The 27,500-nt window shown below is 39.4% G+C and overlaps 1 protein-coding gene across 1 annotated transcript in view; it reads left to right on the top strand.

The window, feature by feature from the left end:
- The window catches only part of LOC144973760 (uncharacterized), a 140,180-nt gene that overhangs the window by 69,357 nt on the left and 43,323 nt on the right, over window positions 1-27,500 (top strand). The window contains exons 3-4 of the mRNA XM_078916638.1: window positions 3,024-3,290; window positions 24,501-24,659. Of these exons, the coding sequence (XP_078772764.1) occupies window positions 3,024-3,290; window positions 24,501-24,659 (426 nt within the window). The remainder of the gene's footprint in view (window positions 1-3,023; window positions 3,291-24,500; window positions 24,660-27,500) is intronic.

Raw genomic sequence — 27,500 nt, 5'->3', positions numbered from 1 at the left:
TTTGATTTGTCCGTCTGTGTTTCTGTAACGGTTTGAGTTTTACCAAAAGGGTGTTAACCCTTCGACAACCCCCAACCTGGAGGACCAGGTGACTCAAAAATGGGGGTCACACACCATTAGTCGCCTTTTACGACCCGTTGGTTTGGAAGCAGCCTCTTATGGTTCTCACACTACTATGTTATGACGATCGACCCAATCAGCATAGTCCGGTCCGCATTCGTGCACCGTCGCAAACCCGCCGGGTAGCATCGTCACAACACATCCTTCGACTAGATGCTCTGCCGTCTCAGGTTCTTGCCCACATCGGGTACATGCTGGACAGGTAGAAAGGCCCCACCGATGAAGCGCACTGGCCGTGAGGCAGCTCCTCGACCGAAGCCGATTCACAGCCACCCAGTGTTCTCCACTTACTGGTATCAAAGCCTGGCAACTTCTCACCAAGCTTAGAGGAGTGTAGGTTCCCGCCCCCACGAGGGATTAAATTCGTCCAAAACGACTTCCATCACGTATGTGCAGCTCTGTGCTGGCTTGGCGTTGGGTTATTCTTGCATCTTTTCTGTTGAGGGACCCCGGACACCACACGGGGGGTGGGGGGGGGGGGGGTATGACGTAATATTAGAACTTACTTGACGTCACTCAGCTCTTTAGTTTCATTATAGACAGTATCTCTAACATTAGTTCTCACTAAATTCTACCAATCCGATTATTAACGTGTGTTACACATAGTCTTGTGCGTTGGTACATTTTATCCAACTGGCGGATGTCGTCAGTATTTTACCTATAAGCAAAGCATCAAAAGTGACAAAATTCTAGTCGTTTTAACTCGCAAGGTTCCAGGTTTAAGAGCTTTTGCCGATGAGAGTCATGTAAATCCATCGATATTTGAAGGACAAATGTTATTTCTGGCTAAATTTTAAAATACTTTTTTTTTCTCCAAAGTTCACAGTGAACTGGTTATAAACAGATTCCGATTTCCGTCTTCCCAACAAATTCCACAGATCTTATTCTTCGTTTGGTTATGAAATTCGATTAATTAGTTTCACCACCGGCCTGGGTTTTTGTTATAATATTTTGTTTTTCACCATTTAGTTGTGGTTTGTGTCGTTTTCTTTCTTTCTTTTTTTTTTTTTTCTCTATTGGTGTTGGGTTTGGAATCCACAAGCACGCGAAATATTTGAAAGCACCACATTTCAATCAGCTTTAACATACACAAAACAAATTATAATTCCCAAGGTCGGCGGCGGTTGGCACTGTGAGCACAGCGGCGCATGCGCAATATAGTGCAAATCGCTGCAATGGAACGGCGATGAAACCACGAATGAGCGGCTAATTGGACAATTAACTGGAAAAATCAGAAGTCTGTTCAATTTAAACAATATCGATGGAATGTGATCAAAGTCACACAAATATTTATCACCCCCCCCCCCCCCCCCCCCCCCCCCCCCCCCCCCCCCCTCTTTGCAGAGATAGGTTTAATTAGCTCGTACAACATTCTTTCTAAATTGCAATATCGCCTAATAGGCGTCAGTCATGTCTCGTCCTATATGTTAAGTGTTGCTGTTGGCCAGGGACCCCTTGTAAAGCGCTTTGAGTACGTTTAGTGGATATTGCGCTATATAAAAGCTCCTATTTTCTTTAGTTGTTTTTATTAAAGGCATGTGTTGTGCGGCTTTTTTTGGTGTTGTGGTATGGCGCTCGTTCTACGGACTGGTAGGTATCGGGTTCGAGCACCGTTTTGGAACCGTAAACTGTAGTCTTTGGAAATGTGAGATTGAATGTAACCTTCGATTTAATATACGAAAACAGATAAAATGGACATTTCAGGGTTCCCCTTCATCAACAAATCAGGATGCATTCGCATACAAACACCGGCATACATATAGTGACTATTATATTATCATGCGTGACATTTCCAAGACCTCAAACATTTTAACCTTGTTTTTTTATTTAATCTATAAAGATGAGTTTTTAACAATAAAACAGAGCTTTTTAAATAGAGCTATTATATAGAGCAATTTCTACTAAATGTGCTCAAAGCGTTTTACAAAGCGTCCTTGACCAACAGCAACACGTAATATGTAGAACGAGACACGACGCCTGTTAGGTGACATTACAATTTTTCAGACCGAGAGATAGGTGTTGACGGCCACGTACTCATTTTACACGTGAGTACGGTAAGAGAATGGGATTAAAGAGTCTTTTCCAAGGACTCAACTATGCGCCGAGCGAGGCTCGAACCCAGGACCTTCCGATCCAAAGCGAGTGTCATACAACTAGACCACCAAAACGTACACCAATTCAAGCTGGAGCGTGCCTTTGTGTCGGATTACATGATCTTATTTTGTCAAAATAATCGTTCACATTTACAGCTTTCCCAATTATGCGAGTTTCCAATAGGCGGTTTAAAAAAATTTATATGGCTGTTGAATAAATTGACACTTTTTAAACGTAATTTATTCCGAGGCAATCCCCCAGCTCCTCAAATCAAAAGGGCGACAACTCCATGCACATAGCTTGCCTGCTATTCTACTTAAGAATGAATTAACCAACATTTTCCCCTCAACACATTCATTATTCTGTCATACGCTGGAAAAACACATATTTAAACATTTGGCCAGAAAACATGTCCTTCAAATATTGATCGCTTTAAATGACTCTCATCTTGGCAAAACTCTCAAACCCGGGACTTCGTCGACTCTCGTGTTTCATACCTTTCCTCACTATTAAAAGTCTCCTTATACTTTATTTTTTGTTTCCTACCATGTAATTTACTCCTATGGACTTCAAAACAGGCGTAGGTTTTGTTTTGTTTTGTTTTGTTGCTTTTTTTTTTGCTTTTTTCTTTTTTCTTTTTCTTTTTTTTTTTTGTTGTTGTTTTTTTTTGCCTTTTGTTTTGTTTTCGTTGTTGTTGTTGATTTGTTTTATTTTGTTTTTTGTTGTTTTGATTGGGTTTTTTTTTTTTTTTTGTGCCTTTATTTAATTAATTTTTATCTTATGCCTACAATATATTTTAAATTCACCAGGAATTCTTGTCTGCTGGCCTTGAAGAGACGAGATCCATGGAGCCCAGCTCAGACTTGGAGCTCAAGATTGGAGGTCTGGGAACGGACGTTGGCAAGGCTCTGTGTGAATATTATCACGAGTGGTCGGAGTGGTCCTCGTGTTCCAGGAAGTGCGAGCAGACGCGCGTTGGCCGATGTGCAAAACTGGACAAATGTGGCCGGACCTGGATCAAGGAAAAACGTACGTGCGTTCGTCAAAGAGGACCCTGTTATCCACTTTCCTATAAGGTCAGTAAAATGTTTATACCTTTCATTATGTGCAGTGAAATATTTGGCATGGTTTCTCAAAAGTAAAAGGATCTTGTTTTGAAAATCAAAATAATGTTTAGTTATTTGGTTGACGAAGGATTTTGAGCCCGAAATGTCCCGTGTTTGATCTTTTTACATTCTTTTTCAAAGCTGTCATAATATCCATGATCTGTGTTTATAAATGTCTTTAATATAATTTAAACTGTAGTGGTCTATTCTTAAAGAAATGGATGCTTAAAGATTTGGCGTTGAAAACTTTCTGTCAGTTTCAATTTGCAAATCAACTATTATAAATTTAAATGAGTTTACGTGGAATGGTTTTTCGTGACCTTTTGTAAATAGCCGAAATGATTCGGGGGGGGGGGGGGGGGGGGGGGGGGGGGGGGGGGTTAGCAAATACTATGACCTACTGTCTTAATCCTCAACACTAGGGCTTTGGGTCACACAAAAAATATTTGCTTATTTTCAGCTTCAGATTAACTCCTACATTTTAAAATTAAGATTGTAGATCATTCTATTTGCCCTCCCCCCCCCCCCTCCTCTTTCCCCCTCCTCCCCTCTGATGCATTTCGGCTATTTACAATAGATGAAGAAAACCAAACAATGTAAACTCATTTACGTTTATTGTTTGAGTTGAAATCCCAAACTACAGGATTTGAATTGAGATGGATGTTTTCATTGGTGAAAGTTTGTGAAGTCTTTTAGAGTGCAATAAATACAACTTTTACATATAATAATTCTAATATTTTAAACCCCAAATCGAATTTCATGTATCTGATAATTTCGTTTTGTGCGGCTATGTGGTCTTGTGGTCTTGTGGTATGACACTGACTTTCGGATGGAAGGTCCTGGGTTCGAGCCTCGATCGGCGCATAGTTGAGCCCTTGGAAAAGGCTCTTTACTCACATTATCTCACCGTACTCTGGTGTAAAACGAGTACCTGGCAGTTAACAGCGTTGTCTCTGTCCGAAAAAAAAATTATAGTATCGCCTAACAGGCGTCATGTCTTGTCATACATGTTAAGTGTTGCTGTTGGCCACGGACCCCTTGTAAAGCGCTTTGAGCATGTTTAGTGGATATATAAAATCTCAATTTAATTTAATGCCGACATCACATCACAATGACGCGTGAGAAAAGTTGCAGAAGTCACTTAGTACCATAAGGCCAATGGAGAATGAGTTTAAGCCGGTTGGTTTATGAATCGTTAAGCAAACAATTGCTTGCTACTCTTTGGATTGGACGCTGGTGTATCGCAAAGTACCTTCCACCAGATCTAACGGGCCCAGCTACCAATCAATGCTCAACAGATAGAAGTAACACACTTTATAGTCACCTGGAACAACTACAAAAGACGTCTAACTTCTACGTCATGGCACAAGTCCGAAGGGCTAGAGCTCAGGGGGTCGCTGGTTCGGACAAGTAAGTAAGTAAGTAAGTAAGTAAGTCAACAGATAGGAGAGAGGAGACGATCAGAAGAAAAAAATCTCGTTTTCATGGACCGGATAAGTGTGTATTGTGAACACATTAGGTTGGTGAGAGGTGTCTCTTGTCACAGCTAATCTTTGTGACTCTTACACACTTTGAAAACCAAACAGTGAAAGTCAATCCGATCTGAATAAGACGTCGGCTTGTATCAAAGCTGCTTTCGCTTGTCAAAATCTACACAGGCTTGTCATAGGTCTTTGTTTCAATCAAATTGATCAGTCTGTGATGGACAAAGAACAATGATTGTATGTTTACAACTGGTTTGAGTTTACCATATTATTTGGTATGAAGCTTATCAGTGAGTGGTCAAATCAAATTTGCTATAAAAGTTTGCAATAAGTGGTGATGAAAACGGTGATCCATCATTTCATCTGAAATCGACCAAAGACACCACAGCTTGGTAACAAAAATCACGAAGACTAAGAAAATGTGGCAACAATGGACAGGGAACTCAACTTCGGTTAAACTCAACTTTGGTTATACGCAACATTTTCAAACGAATTTCCATTTTTTTTTTATTAATAAAGGATATTGTTATTATTATTATTATTATTATTATTATTATTATTATTATTATTATTATTATTATTATTATTATTATTATTATTATTATTATTATTATTATTATTATTATTATTATTATTATTATTATTATTATTATTATTATTTTATTTTGTTTGTTTGTTTGTTTTTTGTTTTGTTTTTGTTTTGTTTTTTTTTTGTTTTTTTTTTTTTGTTGTTTTTTTTGTGTGTTTTTTTAATTATTATTATCATTATTATTATTATTATTGACACGAGCAAATTTTTGAGTCTTCTTATGTTAGAAAAACTGAACAAAACGAATAGAAACAAAAATTAAAAGAAACATCGGGAGAGTGAAAATTTAAAAAAAAAACAAGAGAGGGAAGAATGTGTATTACGAAACAACTCTTTTCTCGTAAACTAACGTTAATTTGTGATCATATTGATATTGTAAAAATGTGTTTCAGCGCTAATTACTTTTACACTGGCAATGCAGTTGGCAAACGGCAAATTGTTCGGGACACGTCGGGTAATTGATCGTGATAAATAAGTAAAAGAACATCACAAATATTTATATACAGACCTCTCTGGTTATATAGTATTTTAAAAATTCGTCGTTTTCAGGAGATAGAAATAGCCGTCGCTATAATTAACTTTATAGATCAACAATAATTTAGCCTCAAAATGATTGAATTACATTTCCAAATTTTAAAATTTTGTCTTCTGGCATCAACTTTTGTTTTCATTAAGTTTTAATGACTCGGAGACGCTCATGAGATTTTGAAGTTGGAGCCAAAAATTTTGTATTTATGCAAGTTTTCGTAGTACCGAGGAGGCAGGTCAGTCAGTCAGACATGTGTCTGCCAAGGATCGTTTTCTTTTTAAATTGAGCTTTTATATAGCGCAATATCCACCAAACATCCTCAAAGCGCTTTACTAAGGTTCCCTAGCCAACAGCAACATGTAACATGTAGAACGAGACTTGACGCCTGTTAGGCGATATTACATTTTTGTTTTCGGACAGAGACAACGCTGTTAACGGCCAGGTACTCATTTTACACCTGAGTACGGTGAGAGAATGTGAGTAAAGTGTCTTTTCCAAGGACTCAACTATGCGCCGAGTGAGGCTCGAATCCAGGACCTTCCGATTCGAAAGCGAGTGTCATACCACAAGACCACATAGCCACACAGTCCATGCAAAATCACTAAGGGGAAAAATTCGTTTCATTAGTTTTTTTTTACAATTGAATGATTTAAAATCAATAAAACATGGCACTGGCAATCCTGCTCCAATAGAACAACAGATTTGGTTTCTCAAATGGTCAAAAAGTCTGGACAGAATGTATCAAGTTAGTCCTCAATATTTTGACAGGTTAACCCTCTCCTTGCCAGCCATTTTCAGGATTTTCCCCAAAACTTCACACCCAACTAACACAAAAATAGATTTTTATCACTCAAACACAATATCAGTTAAGTTCTTGCCATACATAATTTCTTTAGCTAAAACATTCTCTTCAACACTGTTCATTTTCTTTAAAATTTGTAAAGTACAAAAGAAATTTGAATAAGAGAAATGTTGTTGTATCGTAACGAATGTGACGATTTTCCTATGGTGGTAAGGAAAGGGTTAAATTTCTATTTTTACTTACTAAAGCCCTTCACTCAGACTGGAGATTTGACCATCGACGAATACCTCCATCTCGTCCTGCTTTTTACCATCTTCTCAGCTTCTATCCACGTTAAGCCTTCAGATTTTAGGACCTCCATCAATGCCCATCTCCAGATATGTCTAGACCGCCCTCTCTTCCTCGTTCCCTTCGAGTTCCATGTAAGAGCCTGCCTGGCAATGGCTATAACTTGTATATTTTCGATGCTAGAGTGTCAGTTTTTGGTTGATTTCGTTTTTTTTGTGCGGCTATGTGGTCTAGTGGTATGACACTCGCTTTCGGATTGGAAGTTCCTGGGTTCGAACCTCGCGCTCGGCACATAGTTGAGTCCTTGGAAAAGGCTCTTTATTCACATTCTCTCACCGTACTCAGGTGTAAAATGAGTACCTGGCCGTTAACAGTGTTGTCTTTGTCCGAAAAATTGTAATATCCCCTAACAGGCGTCATGTCCCGTCCTACATGTTGAATGTTGCTGTTGACCAGGGACCCCTTGTAAAGCGCTTTGAGCACATTTAGTGGATATTGCGCTATATAAAGCTCAATATCAATAACCCATATAAACTGTTGAAATCGAATGTTTTCCTTATTTTTCCTAATAATTTTGTATTGGAGAATGTTTGTGGCGAAGGTCACCCTATTCCCCCCCCCCCCCCCCCCACCCACCCCCTCATATTTCTTCCTTTTTCTGAGACGTGTGATTCCGTTTGTGAAATGAATTGAGTTTACAGACCTGTGGTTAGACCGCAGTGCCAAATGGCTTGAAGGTTTTGGCAAAAGAATGGCAACTTATGGCACATCTCTTTCACCGCATTTATTGCCAATTAACACATATTATCTGTAGCCAGGTAAGACTACCGTCTTAGCGCCATGGCGTTGGTTCTACGAACGAAAAATATGTCTCTAATCCCAATGGAAACAATTTGATTATATTCACGATTTCCTTGTCTCAAAGCCTCTGCCACAAATAGAAAGATTCTTTTTTCTACCAGATTCCCCCCAGCACCAAATTGTCCGCATCCATGCAGTACTAGGGAAGGAAAGTGTGAAGTAAAAAGGACTGGCTCCAAGCTTATTGATAGTGTGGCTATGTGGTCTAGTGGTATGACACTCGCTTTCGGATCGGAAGGTCCTGGATTCGAGCCTCGAAGTCGGCGAATAGTTGAGTCCGTGGAAAAGGCTCTTTACTCACATTCTCTCACCGTACTCAGGTGTAAAATGGCCGTTAACAGCGTTGTCTTTGTCCGAAAAATTGTAACATCGCCTAACAGGCGTCATGTCCTGTCCTATATGTTAAATATTGCTGCTGACCAGGGACCTCTTGTAAAGCGCTTTGAGCACATTTAGTGGATATTGCGCTATATAAAACTCAATTTTATTTTTATTTTATAGTGTAAGATCACTTTCCCTGGGTAGTGAATACATGCCTTGTGTAAATGATCTTCTGGTTTCAGAGTGATGGCACATCATTTTCTAGTCTAAATAAATGCTGGTCGTCAATAAAGATCATCTATCCTCGCTCTTTTGCGTCCGTTAATCCTAAGAATCTGCCTATACATCCTGCTGCATAATGAGTCACCTATTCATGTAACCTATTCATTATTAGTCCTCCGAAAGACTGGTTACTTAAATACTTCCAATGATTTTGGAACCGGAAAAGCACACGGTGTGACGTCACGAATTTTCGTCACCATGAGTGGCAGTGAGTTGAGACTCGTGTAAACTCCAATTGTCTGCACGTTCTATTGGTAGCCAGCCAGCCCGTGACTTTTGTGATCAATGAAGAAACCAACTTGAAAAGTTATGAAACAAAAAATGAAGCGCAAGATCTAGATATTGCTTGAAAAGTTTAACTTTTTCATTTTTCTCTACTTTAACTAAAAAAAAAGAAAACGAAATATTTTGTGTTTGCACGGAGTCATTTAAATTGTGTGACGTATTCTGCCCGTGTTTTTAAAAACACAGTGTATGCAATGTTAACCAAATAGCACATACTGTGTTCTTTAATAAAACGGCAGTATTCAAGTCAGACATTTTATAATGAAATTTCCACACCATCAGCTAAAACAATCATATCCCTACGCCTAATAGTTTGCATGATATTCTTCTTCAATACTATTTCTATTTACGAATTCTTACGAAACCAAAAGTCGTACACCATAATCGTTGCCAAAATAAACGATATTATAATTATGTGTTCATGTACTATCATGTAACTAAGATAGGGGTGGGGGGGGGGGGGGGCGAACTTTTTAAATCGTTCATTCGAAGGTTACAGACGCTGGATGATGCAAGAAGACTTTTATTATAATCTTTGAAATGTAGAGATTGCGTTCATCCAATAGAGAAATGAGTATCTAATCAACACAGAGAATGGGAAAGAAAGGCAGTGAAAGTGAAAGAACATAGCGAGGAAAGTGTTAGCCTCCGTGTGTGTGTGTGTGTGTGTGTGTGAGTGTGTATGTGTGTGTGAGTGTGTGTGGGGGGGTGTGTCTTTAAATACGAGTAATCATTGCGAAGGAGCGGGGAGGGAGAGAGAGAAAGAGCGGAGGAGAGAGAGAGAGAGAGAAAGAGAGAGAGAGAGAGAGAGAGAGAGAGAGAGAGAGAGAGAGAGAGAGAGAGAGAGAGAGAGAGAGATGGGTGTTATGAAGGAACAGGAAAAGGAGGAGAAGGAAAAATCTGAGTAAGATTTCCCAGAGAATGCACCGAGAAAGAATGGGAAGAGGGAACAGAGAAAGAAAGAGAAAGATATATAGAGAAAGAGATAGAGAGAGAGAGAAAGAGAGAGAGAAAGAGAGAGAGAGAGAGAGAGAGAGAGAAGGGGGGGGGGGAAGGGGGCAGGAAAAGGAGAGGGAAGAATAATCTGAGTAAGAGTTCCCAGAGAATGCACCGAGAAAGAATGGGAAGAGGGAACAGAGAAGGAAAAAGATATATAGAGAAAGAGATAGATAGATAGATAGAGAGAGAGAGAGAGAGAGAGAGAGAGAAAGAGAGATTAAAACGGATAGACGCCACGCTAACAATACAGAGAGAATCCTAACGGATCCTCTTTTAAAAGACAACTTGCAAAACGTATTTTTTTTTTTTTTTTTTTTTTTTTTTTTTTTTTTTGTTTCAATTATGCGTTTAAATATTTAACAGGATATTAGGTCTAAATCCTTTTAGCAAATTTGAAAATGCAAGCTAGTGGTACGACACTCGCTTTCGGGTCGGAAGGTTCCTGGTTCGAGCCTCGCTCGGCGCAGTTTTGTCCTTGGAAAAGGCTCTTTACTCACATTCTCTCACCATAATCAGGTGTAAAATGAGTACCTGGCCGCTAACAGCGTTGTCTCTGTCGGAAAAAAAAATTGTAATATCGCCTAACAGGCGTCATGTCTCGTTCTACATGTTACGTGTTTCTGTTTTGGACAGGGACCCTTTGTAAAGCGCTTTGGGCCTGTTTAGTGGATATTGCGCTATATAAAAGCTCAAGTTTTTTTGGGTTTTTTCTCTACCGTCTATCTGGGTTTTTAAGTGCTGTTTTGTTGTTGTTGTTGTTGTTGTTGTTGAAGGGTTTTGAGCTCGAAACGTCTCGTGTTTGGTATTTTGGTCTCATTTTGAAGCCGTTCTATTCATTTTTGTTCATTACATATTACCAGATCGAGGCAGTGAGTCACAATAATATTGTTAACCGCGCCATGGAGGCAACGATTTTTACCCATGATGATCTGGGTTGAGGCATGGGTAAAGAAAATCGTAGGGAATTCCCTCTGCGTGTATACTCAAATTAATGTTGGGGGGGGGGGGGTGAGGGAAGGGGGGGGGGGTGAGGGAAGGGGGGGGGGAGGTGCTGGGGTTTCTCAAAAGGAACATAAGCCAAAGCCCACGAAGAATTAAAGCCCAGGCGTACACAGCACTAATCAGGCCAAAATTAGAATATGCCAAACCCGTGTGGAACTCGTACACACAAAAATGGACATAGACAAGATTGAAAAAATACAAAGAGTTGTTGCAAGATTCACAACCGGATGTAAATCCAGATACCTGGGTTGTGTCAAGTCCTCCCTCCTTCCCTCCAGTCACTTGAATGGAAACCATTGAAACACCGGCACAAGCTATCCCGTATTTTACCTTACACACAAAACAAACAACGACCCAAACTCACCCATCATCATCCCAAACTACGTAAAAACCAAATCAGATAGGTATGCTACACGTAGATACACTACACCACAATACATACAACCATTTACAAGAACAGACACACAAACACAGCTTGTTCCCAAGATCAATAAATGACTGGAATGTCCTACACCCGGATATAGGAACGTTGAATGCTTGGAAACTTTCAAAACAGTTTTGAATGCACTTGCTCGTCAAAGTAATCTGTGACTGTTCTCTGTTTTGATTGGATTGTGAACATCTGAACGTTTGCAGTGATGGGCCGTGAGGCCTTTTGCCAATACTCGGACTACAGCCATTGATGATTTGAAGATAGAGTCTATGCCTTCTAATAAATAATACAAGCTATTTCCGCGTTTTTTTTTTATATTTCGTTTAAGTCACTCAATCCTAGAGATTTTTGCTACTTTACAAAATTGTAATAAAATGTATTGAAAATGAGCATGTGCATAGATATTTTTATTCAACTACCATTTATTTATTAACATGTAAAAACTGAAAACATTAGCTTTGATACTACGCCTATAATTTGTCTCAGAAACATGTAATAAATAGGCATGGATAAGAGTAACTCGGGGTAAACTACGGATATAGTCGGTGTTAGGGTTGAGTCAGTTAATTGTATTCGTCTTCAACATTTAAAAGTTTCAAACGGAAGGCCTATATTTTTAGCCTAGCATATTTCGCCATATAGGCCCTGATCTACTTCTGATGACGAATACTTTCTGACACAAATCAACATTGGAATATACCTGTGCTATTTTGAGAAACCTATTTCTCGTTCGTTATGCTTCTCCTTGATTTTATTCTGATACGCTTGAAGTTTACGATCAAAGTCATCAATCTCCTAAATTCCATAACACTTAAGAGAGTAGCTGCTATGACGAACATACAATTTTAAGTTCAAATAAAATCATTGTTATTATTTGCTCCATAAAAAAATAACCTTGACGGTAACGAAGTCATCAATCATACATTTAAAATATTTTACCAATCCGAAATGGCACCGGCGGAAAACCCATACTTGAACTATTCTAGGACTCTACACATTCCACAGACGAAATACAATAACCTTGATTAAAATAAATACAAGAAAGGAAAATGAAAGTTGGAAGAATGTGTGTGGGGGGGGGGGGAGGGGGGGGGCGTCTGAAATGTACGAGGAAACAAAGTTTGAAATAGAACAATTCAACTTGCACGAAATTGACCTCTTGTTCGGAAAGGGTCTTACTGTACAATGACAAAACAACACACTATTTTTTTTTATTCATTTGGGCTGAAAAGGTTTATTTCATAAATCGATAATTTTAGATAATCGATAAGTTATCATAAAGTTCTTCTCTTAACATTTTCAGATAAATTATCAAGTTTGAGATTTTTGTTGACAGGCTGAGGGTAATCTTAATGTATTGATGATATGTGAAGTCAAACTTTCCAGGGAAAATTGGGAATGATCTTTTGTCATTGTACAAATTGGCAGTGAATGGAAGGGAGAAATAATTGTGGTAAAACCTGGTCTAAGCCTTACAGGGCAGGGGATGGAAATGCACTTTTAAATTGTGGGAAGCTCCAGAAATTGGCCTCAAGGTCAAACTAAGAAACTGGAGGAATTTCTCGGATCATCCCTCTTAATAAAAAACAAAAGCAAAATGAAACTAGAGCTTTTATATCGAGCAATATCCACTAAATGTGCTCAAAGCGCTTTACCAAGGGTCCGTGACCAACAGCAACACGTAGAACGTGACATAACGCCTGTTGGGCGATATTACAATTTTTCTGACAGAAACAACGCTGTTGACGGCCAGGTACTCATTTTACACCTGAGTACGGTGAGAGAATGTGATTTTTCTAAAGACTCAACTATGCGCCGAGCAAGGCTCGAACCCAGGATCTTCCGATCCGAAAGCGATTGTCATAGCACAGACCACATATCTGTTCCAATCGTTGCTTCTAAGACGTGTATTATGTCTAAATAGTGGATGGAATTCGTCAAATTATTTGAATTCTCAAAAACTTATCATTAACAACTAGATAGGGAATGAGATTAGCGGAAGAGTAGCGTCCCTTGCTTGGACGTCACCTTACAGAGAGAACGTCAAAATGGTTTTGCGCATGCGTCTCTCTCGTCCTCGCTTTCGGTGAAGTGTCTCATGCTGCACAACCAACATGACGTTCTCTCTCTAATAACTTTTCCGCTCGTGACTTCCAATCAAGGGACGCTACTCTTCCGCTAATCTCATTCGCTATACATCCATCTCCTTTGCTTTCTCTTTTTCTTTCTTCTCATCTACCTTTTCCTCCTTTTTCTTATCCTCTTGTTCATTCGCATCTAAATTGTCAACACTATCATGGTTATCATCATCATCATCATCATCATCAGCAGCAGCAGCAGCAGCAGCAGCAGCAGCAGCAGCAGTAGCACCATCATCATTTGATTACCTCCATCAATCTCCTCCTCTCCCTTCACATCTACACCAACTACATCTCCTCCTCTATTAATCTTCTTCTTCTTCTTCTTCTTCTTCTTCTTCTTCTTCTTCTTCTTCTACTACTACTACTACTACTACTACTACTACTACTACTACTACTACTACTACTACTACTACTATACTACTACTACTACTACTACTACTACTACTACTACTACTACTAATAATAATAATAATAATAATAATAATAATAATAATAATAATAATAATAATAATAATTATATAATAATAATAATAATAATAATAATAATAATAATAATAATAATAATAATAATAATAATAATAATACTGATGCTGCTTCTCCTCATCCTCATCCTCCTCATCTTCCTCCTCCTCATCCTCCTCCTCCTCATCCTCCTCCTCCTACTTCTCCTCCACCTCCTACTCATCCTCTATCTTCTTCTTCAAAGACAAAACACTTTTTTCTTTTATTGGATAGAAGACTTCAACTAACATGTAAAATATGAACATTTGCAGGGCACATTTTCACCGATTTACCATGCTAAATGCGCTTTACAATTTGTGTTATTTATTTTCCTAGCAGGCCATATGAAGCCATAATATTTCCATTTCTTACAGTACAATCGTCTATTGGGTGGACTTTTTGTAATAAATATCCGTCACTGCCTGTAGCCAAGTACTCATTATTCAGACATGAGTCGAGTGGGGTAATGTGCGTTGAATGCCTTACTCAAGGACACAATGTCGAGACCACAATTCTCTACGACCACTGTCACCCATCCGGCCATTGACTACGTTTTTTTTGTAACAAGTCAAGACGAGACACCGTACCTTATATTTGCGAGGTCCCAGGTTGGAGAGCTTTTTGACCAGATGAGGGTCATTTAAATGGGCCGATATTTGAAGGACGGGTTTTCTGGCCACATTTGTAAATATTATGTGTTTTTCCAGAGTACGGTTAAAGGTTAAAGAAGCTGTGAAGTGTAAGAGGTAATGTACAAAAATGTATATTATAACAGCGGCTATGTGGTGTACTGGTGGTATGACACTCGCTTTAGGATTGGAAGGTCCTAGATTCGAGCCTCGCAAAGCACATAGTTGAGTCCTTAGAAAAGACTCTTTACTCACATTCTCTCATCGTACTCAGGTCTAAAATGAGTACCTGGCCATTACCAGCATTGTCTTTGTGGGAAAAAATTGCAAGGATTCAACTACGCGCTGAGCGAGTCTGGCACCGTAGCCATCGTAATGTTATAGCCTGACACTGAAACCCAACAAGACTGGCATTTTGACGTCATTGTTTGGTTTTTGCACCGCCTAGTGAGTTGTCGTTAGTAGATCTCATGGAAACAAGTGGTCCCATTGGTTGAACTATTGAATACAACTCACGATTTGCTTTCTTTTGTGGCAAAATACTGGCATTTTGTCGTCATTTTTTGGTCAGTGTCGGGCTATAAGTTAACGATGACTACGCTCGAACCCAGGACCTTCCGATCCGAAACTAGTGTCTTACCACAAGACCACATAGTCGCATAGATCTAGATAGATAGATAGATAGATAGATAGATAGATAGATAGATAGATAGATAGATCTAGAGATGGAGAGTGGGTGGGGGAGGGGGGAGATAAGCAGACAGACAAGGGGGGAGGGGGGGGGGATTGGACCTGGTTAGTTTATTCTCAATGAATGAAGTTCTCCGTTACTCGGCGTAGCCTTGATCTGACGTATAAATCTCATATTATTTCACAATCTGATTCATAATGAATACATCAAACAAGGGGCTTTTGTTTATGAGGATTGTAAGCAGGTCCTTACAACCCTTGAAACATTATCAGATGCTGGAACTCCTGTGTTTTAAATTTGAACAAGTTTCCAGTGCCGCTGAGAGAGCGCATTGGGGGCGATTTCGACATTTCAAAGCGCTTGTAAAGAGCTTTGAGTACATTTAGTGGATATTGCGCTATATAAAGCTCAATTTAAAATTTAAACGCAGGTGCTCAAGGATCTTATTATTATAATAATATAATGTTATATATTATATATGACTTCAATGAAGTCAACCCATCCAATGACTTCATCTATATTACTTATTTCTTATCAAAATGCGTTCTTTTATACAGTGATTAGTTCTCCAATTTAATGATTTGAAGTTAAGAATTTTCATTGTGGCTCCTATGTGACTACCTGCATTCTTTTGTTTGTTTGTTTTGTTTTGTTTTACGTTTTAAGGGTTTTTTATGGCTTTTTAAAGTTTATTTTTAGGGGTTGTTGTTGTTGTTGTTGTTGTTGTTGTCTCTGTTTATATTATAGATTTTGTTCTTGGCCGCTTTCTTCTTTGGTTTGTTTAGCTTTGATTGTTGGAGTTGATGGGTTTTTTAACGTTGTATATTCTGTGGGTGCGACGTAATACCGGAAACGACCGGAAACAAGTGGAATCGAGCGGAAACGACGAAACGATGGCGGTTATGGAAAGTTGGCAGCAGTGGGGAGTGAACCTGGGACTATGGGAAGGGGATATCAGAGGGAAATTAACCTGGGACTATGGGAGACGGGTGCCAGTGGAGATTGAAGCCGACTATAGGATTAGGGCGCCAAAGAGCGAATGAACCTGGGACTATGGGAGACGGGTGTAAGTGGGGATTGAAGCCGGACTATTAGAGGTAACCACTACAGGAAGATGAGCCTGAGACTATAGGAGGAGGGCACTAATAGAGAATGAACCTGGGACTACGAGAGGTAGATACCAATGAAGAGTGAAATAGGGAGCATGTTAGGTGGACACCAGTTCGGAGTGAACACAGAAAAGTACTTATTTTTTTTCCGAAACCGTTTAAATTTGCGAAACGTGGGCAGCAAAGGGGAGTGATCCAGGGACTCAGGTAAGTGGACACCAGTAGGAAGTGAACATGGGAATATGGAAGGAGGATATCAGAGGGAAATGAACCTGGGACTATAGGAGATGATTACCAGTGGGAATTGAAGTCACTACTACGGGAGGTAGGCACCAACGGTGAATAAACCTGAGACTATAGGAGGTGGGCACCAATGGGTAAAGAGCCTGGGACTACGAATGTAGATACTTGTGGAGAGTCTTCTTCTTCTTCTAGGTTCCATGCCTGGTCCAGGCTTCGGATACTGCATGAATTATCTCTCTCCATTCCTCTCTGTCTCTTGCTTTTTCAAACAGCTCTTGGATTGTTAGGTTGTTGAAGCCCTTCAGTTGGTCTATGAGTGTTTTTATTTGTCTCTTGTTGATGTGGCTTATTAAACTTATAGTTCTAAAATTTTCGCATCTGACTGCACCTGCTTTCTTTGGGATTTTTATGAAAATAGAGTTACAGAGATCTTCTGGAATTTTCCCGGTGTTGTATATATTGTTGGATAATATGTGAAGTTCATCAATTGCTAGATCTCCTAGGCTTTTTATTACCTATACAGATATTTCATCAGGGCCTGTTGCTTTACCATCCCTCATTCGTTCCATGGCATGTTCAATTTCACTTTTGGTGATTTTTGGTCCGCTTAATGGTTCTTTGAATTTCAGTGGTGGTTCATTTCTATTTGGATCATTGTACAGTTCGCCTATGTATTCTACCCATCGGCTTTCTATATGTTGTTCTTCAAATAGCAGTTCCCCTTGTTTGTTCTGGATACAACTTCCTGCTGCTTTGCTTTTCCTTTTCCCTGATAGTTCTTTTATTCTTTGGTGAGCTTGTTGGGGGTTGGGTTTGTATTCTCTTTCGATTTCGCAGCATTTCCAGTCTAGATAGTTCTCGTGTGCCTCAATGCATTTGGATTTAATGTGGTTGTTCAATGTTTGGTATTCTGCAGACCCTCTGTTGCATTTTCGTCTTTCTTCAAATAGGTTTAGAATTTCATTTGTCATCCATTCCTTTTTGCTGTTTATTTGAGCTATTGGTAAATGCTTTTCTGCAGTTGCTTTGACACACTTTTGGAATATATCAAATTGTTTTCACATTTTTCGTTATCAGGTTCACTTTGGCTTTGTATCATGAGTGCATTTTCAAATTCTTCTCTCATTTTTGTTTGTATGCCATTGTCTTTGCATAACCTGTAATCCCTCTTTATTCTACCAACTGTTCTCTGAATAGCTTTAAACTTTATCCTTACTGTACAAACAACTGGGACATGGTCACTGTCTACATAGGCGCCTGGGTAGGTTTTGCAATTTAATATGCCATTTCTGAATCTTGATGATACTGCTATAAAGTCTATCTGGTTCCTTGCTCTGTCCCCTGGTGATTGCCATGTCCAGGTTCTTCTTGGGTGTTGTTGAAACCAGGTGTTTGAAATCATTAATTTATTTGTTCTACACCAATCTGCCCAGATGTTTCCTCGTTCATTTCTGTCTCCGAGTCCATGTGGTCCGATTATGTCACCATCTCTGCCTCTGCCAATCTTAGCATTTAGGTCCCCCATTACCATAAGGACTTCTTGTGATTTACACATTCGTTTTGTTTTGTCTAGTGAAGGGTAAAACTCTCTCATATCTGCGTCTGTCGCCTCTTCTGTTGGTGCATAAACTTGAATAATATTGGTGTCAACTACAGGTCCTCTTAGCTTAACCAGCAAAACTCTGTCTGAGATTGCTACGTGCCCTTTGTAAAATTTGGTTGATTGTTGGTCTAAGATCATCCCTACTCCTTTTTGGAAAGAGGTTCCACCACTCCATATGATCTTATATGTCGTGTTGTTTTCTTGTTTTGACATGGTTCCCTGCTCTTTCCATCCCATCTCTGCCAGGCAAAGAATATTTATTTAGAGCCGTTTCATTTCTTTTAGAATGTTGTTTAGTTTTCCTTTTTTGGGCACAGGTCCTGACATTCCATGTCCCAATTTTGGTTTTGTCACATTTGTTAAATTTATTTCGCCTAGTAACTGGCTGACGGTTCGGTGTGACCTGACGAACATCACGCTCCCAACCGAGCGAGGCAGCAGTCTTCCGTGAAAACATGCTCCCCTTTACGCTGTCACCGTTTAACTTTTTGGACTTATTCATGCAGTTAACTCGGCAAAGTTACAAGAATGGTTTGCCATTGCCTATTCTTGTCGACCTCTGCAGTTAGCCAGCTTGACCTGTTACCGTTCGACACCACGAGGAGGTTGCAGTAGGGCTTGGTGATGATCTATCTTTGCAGACTTGGCATCATCCATTTGTCGTTTGGGGAGAGTAAAGCCGAGAAAATGGGATTTGGACACCAGAGGTGAGTGAACCCAGATGGTTGCTTCTTTTTTTTCCGAAATCTCCCATAGTCCCAGAATCATTCTCCTCTGGTATCTACTTCCCACAATCCCAGGTTCATCCCCAATGGTGCCCACCTTCCATATTCCTAGCTTCCTTCCATACCTCACATATAGTCCTAGGTTTTTTCTCCCCTGGTATCTCTGCGTCCTGGTCTCGTACCACTCAATGTGTCCACTTCCCATAGTCCCAGGTTAACTCCTCTCTGGTTTCACCCTCAGATAATCTCGGGTTCACTCTCCACAGAATGAATCTTCTTTCCGATCGTTTCCGGTCGTTTTCCACTGGTATCCATCTCCCATTGTCCCAGGCTCACTCCTCACTGATATCCACTTCCCTGAGTCCCTGGTTCACTCCCCACTACTGTACACTTCCCATTACTTCGGACGGTTTCGATAACTTTAGGAAAAATGAAGTACCCTTCTGGGTTCACTCCCCATTGGTGTCTACCTCTCATGTTCCAGGCTTCATTCTCCATTGGTATCTGCCTCTCGTAGGTATCTCTCGTCCTAGGAATATTCCCCATTGATGCCCACCTCCTATAGTCTTAGGATCATTCTCCTCAGGTGCCCACCTTTCATGTGCGGCTTCAATTCCCACTGGTGCCCGTCTCGCATAGTCCCACGTTTTTTTCCCTCTGATATCCTTTTCCCATAGTCCCAGGTTCACTCCCCACTGGTGTATACTTCTCTAAGTCCATGGTTCACTCGCGCACTGCTGCCAACTTTCCATAACCGTTTCGTCGTCTCCGCTCGTTTCCACTTGTTTCCGGTCGTCTCCGGTCGTTTCAGGTCGTTTTCGGCATTACGTAGCAACCTATTCTGTCTTCTTTTTTGTATTTTGTTTTCTTTTTTTCTTTCTTTCGTTTTTTTTTCGTTATTTTTTTTTTGTTTTGTTTTGTTTTTGTTTGTTTTTGTTTTTTGTTTGTTTGAGGTTGGATTCCACTCCACCTGCAGCAGATGTGGGACAAAATAAAATATTGCATACTATTATTATGTTGTGATATTGTGAAACAAACAACAACAAAAAGGAAACAAGGAATATTGTGATGAGGCAATTGACGTCATAGGACAAACACAATGTTTTCATTTACGTTCACCACAGTGGCAATCGTATCCTGTCGATGACGCACATGCGCCTTCATCAACGTTTGATGTTGTTGGGAGAGACTGACAGATTTAAAACATCAGGCGGGGATGGTTTACAATGGCTAAAGGTTAATTTTTGTAATTGAAAGAGCAATCAAGTTCTTCTTCTTCTTCTTCTTCTTCTTCTTCTTCTTCTTCTTCTTCTTCTTCTTCTTCTTCTTCTTCTTCTTCTTCTTCTTCTTCTTCTTCTTCTCTTCTTCTTCTTCTTCTTCCCTTTTTCCTTCTTCTTCTTCTTCTTCTTCTTCTTCTTCTTCTTCTTCTTCTTCTCTTCTTCTCTTTCTTCTTCTTCTTCTTCTTCTTCTTCTTCTTCTTCTTCTTCTTCTTCTTCTTCTTCTTCTTCTTCTTCTTCTTCTTCTTCTTCTTCTTCTTCTTCTCTTCTTCTTCTTCTTCTCTTCTTCTTCTTCTTTCTTCTTCTCTTCTTCTTCTTCTTCTTCTTTCTTCTTCTTCTCTTCTTTCTTCTCTTTCTTCTTCTTTCTTCTTCTTCTTCTTCTTCTTCTTCTTCTTCTTCTTCTTCTTCTTCTTCTTCTTCTTCTTTTCTTTCTTCTTCTTCTTCTTCTTCTTCTTCTTTCTTCTTTCTTCTTCTTCTTCTTTCTTCTTCTTCTTCTTCTTCTTCTTCTTTCTCTCTTCTTTTCTTCTTCTTTCTTCTTCTTCTTTCTTCTTCTTCTTCTTCTTCTTCTTCTTTCTTCTTCTTTCTTTCTTCTTCTTCTTCTTCTTCTTCTTCTTCTTCTTCTTCTTTCTTCTTCTTCTTCTTCTCTTCTTCTTCTTCTTCTTCTTCTTTCTTCTTCTTCTTTTCTTCTTTCTTCTTCTTCTTCTTCTTCTTCTTTTTTCTTCTCTTCTTCTTCTTTCTTCTTCTTCTTCTTCTTCTTCTTCTTCTTCTTTCTTTTCTTCTTCTTCTTCTTCTTCTCTTCTTCTTCTCTTCTTCTTCTTCTTCTCTTCTTCTCTCTTCTTCTTCTTCTTCTTCTTCTTCTTCTTCTTCTTCTTCTTCTTCTTCTTCTTCTCTCTTCTTCTTCTCTTCTTCTTCTTCTTTCTTCTTCTTCTCTTCTTCTCTTCTTCTTCTTCTTCTTCTTCCATCAAGGCCAAAGCTTCAAGCTGAAGATTACATGGCCGTCTTTTCAGTAACATGCTTTTTTAGAGGGAATCAGGGAGCGATTTTTGAAGTCATCAGTCGAAAGGGCTTGTTTACAATTGGTTGGTAGGGAGTTCCAAAGTCGGGTGGTGGAGGGGAAGGAAGAGTAAAGATGATGGTTTGTTCTTGAGTGGGGGATTTCAAAATTAAATTTTGTTGTTGTTCCGTTTCAAATGGCTAGTTGGAATTTCGAGTTTGTTTTTTTTTTTCCATTGATTAATTATTCATTATTAGAAGTTATTTCTGGGAACTGGGTTCTGGTTTTCGTACTCATTCGCCAAATCCGTGTTTTCAATGCCATTTACTAAACTTTCTAGGATGTTGTGGTTAAAGTGTGTGTGTGTGTGGGGGGGGGGGGGGGGGGGGGGGAAGGGGGGTTCTTGTTATTCTTTTGTTGTTGTTGTTATTATTATTATTATTATCATTATTATTATTATTATTATTATTATTATTATTATTATTATTATTATTATTATTATTATTATTATTATTATTATTATTATTATTATTATTATTATTATTATTATTATTATTATCACCATCATCACCACCACTGTCATTTTTATCATCATCATCATCATCATCATCATCATCATCATCATCATCATCATCATCGTCGTCGTCGTCGTCATCATCATCATCATCATCATCATCATCATCATCAGCGTCATTATAATTAAATTGCAAATAATTGTGCACACAATTTTCGAAATCTCCAACACCAAATAGGTCATCTTATTTAGCTTGACCCGAAGCTATAGTTGCAACGGTCATAAACAAAGAAGCATGCTTTCATTTATTTAAAAATAACCCAGTTATCGGACAGCAACAAATCACGTGATCGATGACTGGGCGAAAATCCAGAATATAGATCGCCCCCATTGGTTTTGAGGTGACGCAACCAGAAAAAATGTCTCTCCAAAAAGTAAACAAAACGAAAAAATAACTGTCATTTGACTTCCCCATCTGTTTGATGTAAAATGAATGAAGTCGACACCACTCGGATCTTTGTTATTGTAGTCAGACGGCCAGTAGGGTGATTCATTCTCACTAAATGATATCAATCAAATTATAGATAGTTCGAAGATGACGTCACTCAGGTCTTTGTTATTGTTTGTTTTTTTTTGCCATACGCTTTTATGAGTAATTCTCACTAAACTGTATTAACCAGATTATAAAAGTTCAATTAGCAGTTTTGTGTGTTGGTCCTATAAATTCGATGGCAATTTCAGACTTCTAAGCCAAGGACGCATACTATCTATAGAATATATGCGCTTGGCTAAAAAGCTCTTGAACATTGCCATCCGATTTTATAACGACAACATACACAACTATGCGTACTTGAACTTTATAATCTGTTAATACAGTTTGAGCGCAATTACTCATAAAAGCTTATGTCAAAAAAACAAATAAAGACAGATGACTATCTCTTCTATCATAACAATTGACGTCACACAACTTTGTTTGTTATAGCAGGGATTTTGTATCTCATAGTATGAGACAATATAAATTAAGTCACGATGTTTGGTTTGCACGTGACATCTGGCTTGCTGTCACGTAAACAAATGGATCTTGTTGATTGTTGTGATATTCACGCATACTTGTGAGCTCGATTTGAAAACAAAAATAGAGTAGCCGGTCTTTTAAAGCTATGCGTTTAGGTAAAATACAACATCGAACAACCAGCCAGATTTAACATATCAATATACAAAAATGTGTGTAATCTTTAAAGTTTATGTGTTGATTGATATAATTTAGTGAGAACTAGTCACTAAAAAGCTTTCTTGAAATAATAACAAAGAGCTGAGTGACCTCAAATTCGTTCCTTCTATAGATAGAATGAAGTTGGTGTCACTTTGGTCTTTGTTATTGGTTTTTGCCATCCACGTTTATGAGTAACACTCACTAAACGGTATTATCCAGACTATAAAAGTTCATGGTAACACAAGAGTTTTGTGTGTTTGTCCGTTATACTTCCGGATGGCAATGTTATGAACTTCTTAGCCAAGCGCATACCGTCTATATGGCAGCAGTGTGACGTCATGGCATTTATCTTTTCAACAGGTGCGGCTATGTGGTCTAGTGATATGACACTCGCTTTCGGATCGGAAGCTCCTGGGTTCGAGCCTCCCTCGGCGCATAGTTGAGTCCATGCAAAGGGCTCTTTACTCACATTCTCTCATCGTACTCAGGTGTAAAATGAATACCTGGCCGTTAACAGCGTTGTCTCTGTCCGAAAATAATTGTAATATCGCCTGACAGGCGTTGTGTCTCGTCCTAGCGATCTATATTCATGTTTTCGTCCAATGGAGTCATCAATCACATGATTTAATGATGTCCAACAATACTCTTCAACAGTCGTAACGTCACTTCCTTCCTAATGACGCATGGTAACTTAGTAACAGTGGTTCTAAACTACCGGAACAATGGCGGACACCGTATGAAATATTTCTCCGGCGAGCATAAAAGCGTATCCAGAGGGAAAAAAACCCATAAATTTGATCATGTTTTAACTTTTACACATTCTGATCACAAGGCATATGAAAAGTTCTAGCCAGCATGAAGAATAAAAAGTAATGATTTTCTTTGTTTAGAACCAAGATGGCCGCCGTTGCCGGGCGGCGTGACATCAGACTACTGAATCCAATTGGATAATTCTTAACAAATATAAACACACTGCTTTGTTTATGAAATTTGTAAACATACCCGTGTGTCAAGCTGAACAAAATGTCCAATCGTAATGTAAGATATTTCAAAAGCTGTGAACACTTTTCACTATGTGGGTCACTTTGAGCACGCTTTGCATGTGACCAATGACCTCGAGCACATGGAACGGGAATATAGATGATGCCCATTGTTACTGTTGGTCAGGACGTAGCATCGTTATGTTATAGCCTGATACTGAAATCCAAAAGGACTGGCAGTTTGACGTCATTATTTGGTTTTTGCTCCGTTTAGTGAGTTATCGTTAGTAGAGCTCACGGAAACAAGTTATTTCATTGGTTGAACTGTTGAATACAACTCACGATTTGTTTTCTTATGTGGCAAAAGATTGGCTTTTTGACGTCATTTTTTGGTCAGTGTCAGGCTATAGATAGAATGCGCTTGGCCAAGGAGTTCACAACATTGCCATCCGGAAGTATAACGGACCAACACACAAACTCTGTGTAACCATGAACTTTTATAGTCTGGTTAATACAGTTTAGTGAGAACAACTCACAAACGCGGATGACAAAAACAATAACAAAGGCCTGAGTGACGTCATCTTCGAACTATCTATAACTTTAGGAAGGCCACGGTCAGGGACCCCTTTGTAAAGCACTTTGAGCACGTTTAGTGGAAATAAAAGTTCAATTTTTGTCTCAACAGGTGATTGGGATTCAGAAGAGGAACCGCATGATCGAGGAACTCCTGTACGACTTGCTGTACCACCCCTGGACCACGTGGGGTCGATGCACCAGGTCGTGTAAACAACAACGGACACGGAAATGTAAATATGCCCCCATCTGTGTGGACTCCTACATCCAGGTCAGTTGGTTTGTTTTTGTTTTTGTTTTTTGTTGTTTTGTTTGGGTTTTTTTTTTGTTCTTTTTTTATTTTATTTTTTTTTTTTGGGGGGGGGGGGGGCTTCAATCCGTCATTTAAAAAAGGGAGTGTGTGTGAGAGAAAGAGAGAGAGAGAGAGAGAGAGAGAGTGAGAGGAGGAGAGAGAGAGGAAGGGAGAGAGAGTGTGAGGAGAGATGAGAAGGAGAGGAGAGAGTAGAGAGAGAGAAATAGAATATGTGTGTGTGTGTGTGTGAAAGAGAGAGAGAGAGAGAGAGAGATAGAGAGAGAGAGGGAGAGAGAGAGAGCGAGAGAGAACGCCCGCGTGTTTTGTTGGGGGTTGTTTGTTTTTTTCCAATTTTGTTATAAATTTTTTTTCCTTTATGCTTTATTTTTTACAAATCACAGAAATATACCAAATTATCTGAAAAGATACCAAACCTATTCAGAATCTTTTTTCCTGCTAAAATGCGCATAGAAACGGATTCAAATCTCAATGTTCTAATCACGCATCCGTGAGTTCGTGTCTTCATTTGGTAAAAGTTTACTTTCTACAGCCATTTTCAGGGTTACAATTTGTATATTTTGTGAAATTAGTGTCAATTTGTTTATAAAATCAATAAAATTATATGACAAAAAACAAGATGTCAAATTGATGCCAAAATGTCAAATCCAATATTTTCAATGCCAAAACGGCTTGTGTTTTAAATTAAAACGCCAAATTGGCAACTCTGGTTCAATGTCCAAAACTATTCAACATCACATTCTTTTTTAACATTCCTCACTACCTATTTATTTATGCATGTTTGTGTTCGGGGGTTAGGGTGGTCCGATAGCTTAGTTGGTAGAGCACCTCACGCGCCAAGGGAATGAAATCGATCCCAGTTGAACCTCCCCCCCCCCCCCCCCCCACACACACACACACATTGGATTTGGCCCATTGAACCGGAAGTTGTCCCGGTTTCTCTAGCGTGAAACGTTTATGAGTAATTCTCGCTTAACTGTATTAACCAGACTAAAGAAGTCCATGGCTACACATAGTTTTGTGTGCTGGTCCGTTATACTCCGGATGGCAATGTGGTGAAGTCCTTAGCCAAACGCATACTATCTATATCATGTATTCAGTGTTCTGGAGGAGTGGAGTGGTTTTCCACCTGTTTTCACTTCACGCGTCGGTTGTTGTCTAATGTGTCCACAACTGTACAATAAACACACACACTCTCTCTCTCACACACACGCACACACACACACACACACACACACACACACACTGACAAATACGGAGAAGAATAGGATTCAATAGTCGTACCGTCACTTCCTTCCTAATGACGTATGGTAACTTAGTAACACTGGCTCTAAACTATCGGAACAATGGCGGACGCCGTATGAAATATTTCTCCGGCGAGCATAAAAGCGTATCCAGAGGGAAAAAAAAACCCATCAATTTGATCATGTTTTGACTTTTACACATTCTGATCACAAGGCATATGAAAAGGGAATGAAAAGTTCTCGCCAGCATGAAGAATAAAAAGTAAAGATTTTCTTTGTTTAGAACCAAGATGGCCGCCGTTGCCGGGCGCGTGACATCAGACTACTGAATCCAATTAAATCGATAGTCTAAAGTCTTCAGTCCTAATGAATATGTCACCGGTCGTGTCAATTCGGTATTAGCAAGTTACGTTCCCAACCTAAACCCATCGAGGTGGGAGAAAACCAGGATCTGGTCTTAGAGTCTGAAACATTCTTTTTAAATAAAAAATAAATAAAATTCCTTGATTCATCCCATGGGGAAATGTGTCTCTAGGGTCTATTCCAAGGGAATACTGGAATAACTCAGGCGTCAGTCGCAGTGCAGCGCCACAAATTGAGCTAGGGCGAGGTGACTTGCTCAAAGCTACACAGCGCAGCGGAGGGTCATCGAAACCGGTACCTTTCGGGTACGAAGCAAAGACCCTACCGCTGAGCCACGCTGCCCCAATGTTTTCAATGTCATTTGATACTCTCTTTGAAGCTTGCACCAAGAATTACTCCAAACCATGACCACTTAGAAGGGAATTTTCTCAGCTTTCAAACCATATATGAAAATTATATTTCGGAGAGTTCAAGAGTCTTTTACGCCCATGTGCGGCTATGTGGTCTTGTTGTATGACCCTCGCTTTCGGATCCGGATCAGAAGGTCCTGGGTTCGAGCCTCGCTCGGCGCATAGTTGAGTCCTTGGAGAAGGCTCTTTACTCACATTCTCTCACCGTATCCTGTTGTCTCTGTCGGGAAAAAATTGTAACATCGCCTAACAGACGTCATGTCCCGTCCTAAATGTTAAATGTTTCTGATGGCCAGGGATCTTTTTTAAAGCGCTTTGAGCATATTTAGTGGATATTGCGCTATATAAAAGCTCAATATTTGAAGAAGTGGAATTTACTTTTGGAAGTGACTTCCGTTTCTTCCACCTCGTCGGTTGATCGTTGTAGGTTGGTAACGTAATCAGTAACTTACTATTATGTCAGGGGGAAAACTAGATGACGAAAATTAGGTGTCAAGTCAACATATTCAGAATAGGGTTCAACACTCGTGACGTCACTTCCCTCGCAATGACGCATAGTAATTTAGTAACCTGTTCTAAACTATCGAAACAATGGTGGACGCCCTTATGAAATATTTCTCCAACGAGCATAAAAGTGTATCCAGAGGAGAAAAATATGATCATGTTTTGACTTTTATATATTCTGATCATAAGACTTATGAAAAGTTCTAGCCGGCATGAAGAATAAAAAGTACTAATTTTCTTTGTTTAGAACCAGGCTGCTCTCCGTTGCTGGGCGACGTGAC

Source organism: Berghia stephanieae, chromosome 5 (assembly GCF_034508935.2).
Source record: "Berghia stephanieae isolate SIO BIC M18660-M18661 chromosome 5, UCSD_Bste_1.3, whole genome shotgun sequence".
In the NCBI taxonomy this organism is placed as follows: Eukaryota; Metazoa; Mollusca; class Gastropoda; order Nudibranchia; family Aeolidiidae; genus Berghia; species Berghia stephanieae.
The sequence above is the reverse complement of the archived record's forward strand: the minus strand, read 5'-3'. Positions and strand labels throughout refer to the sequence as shown.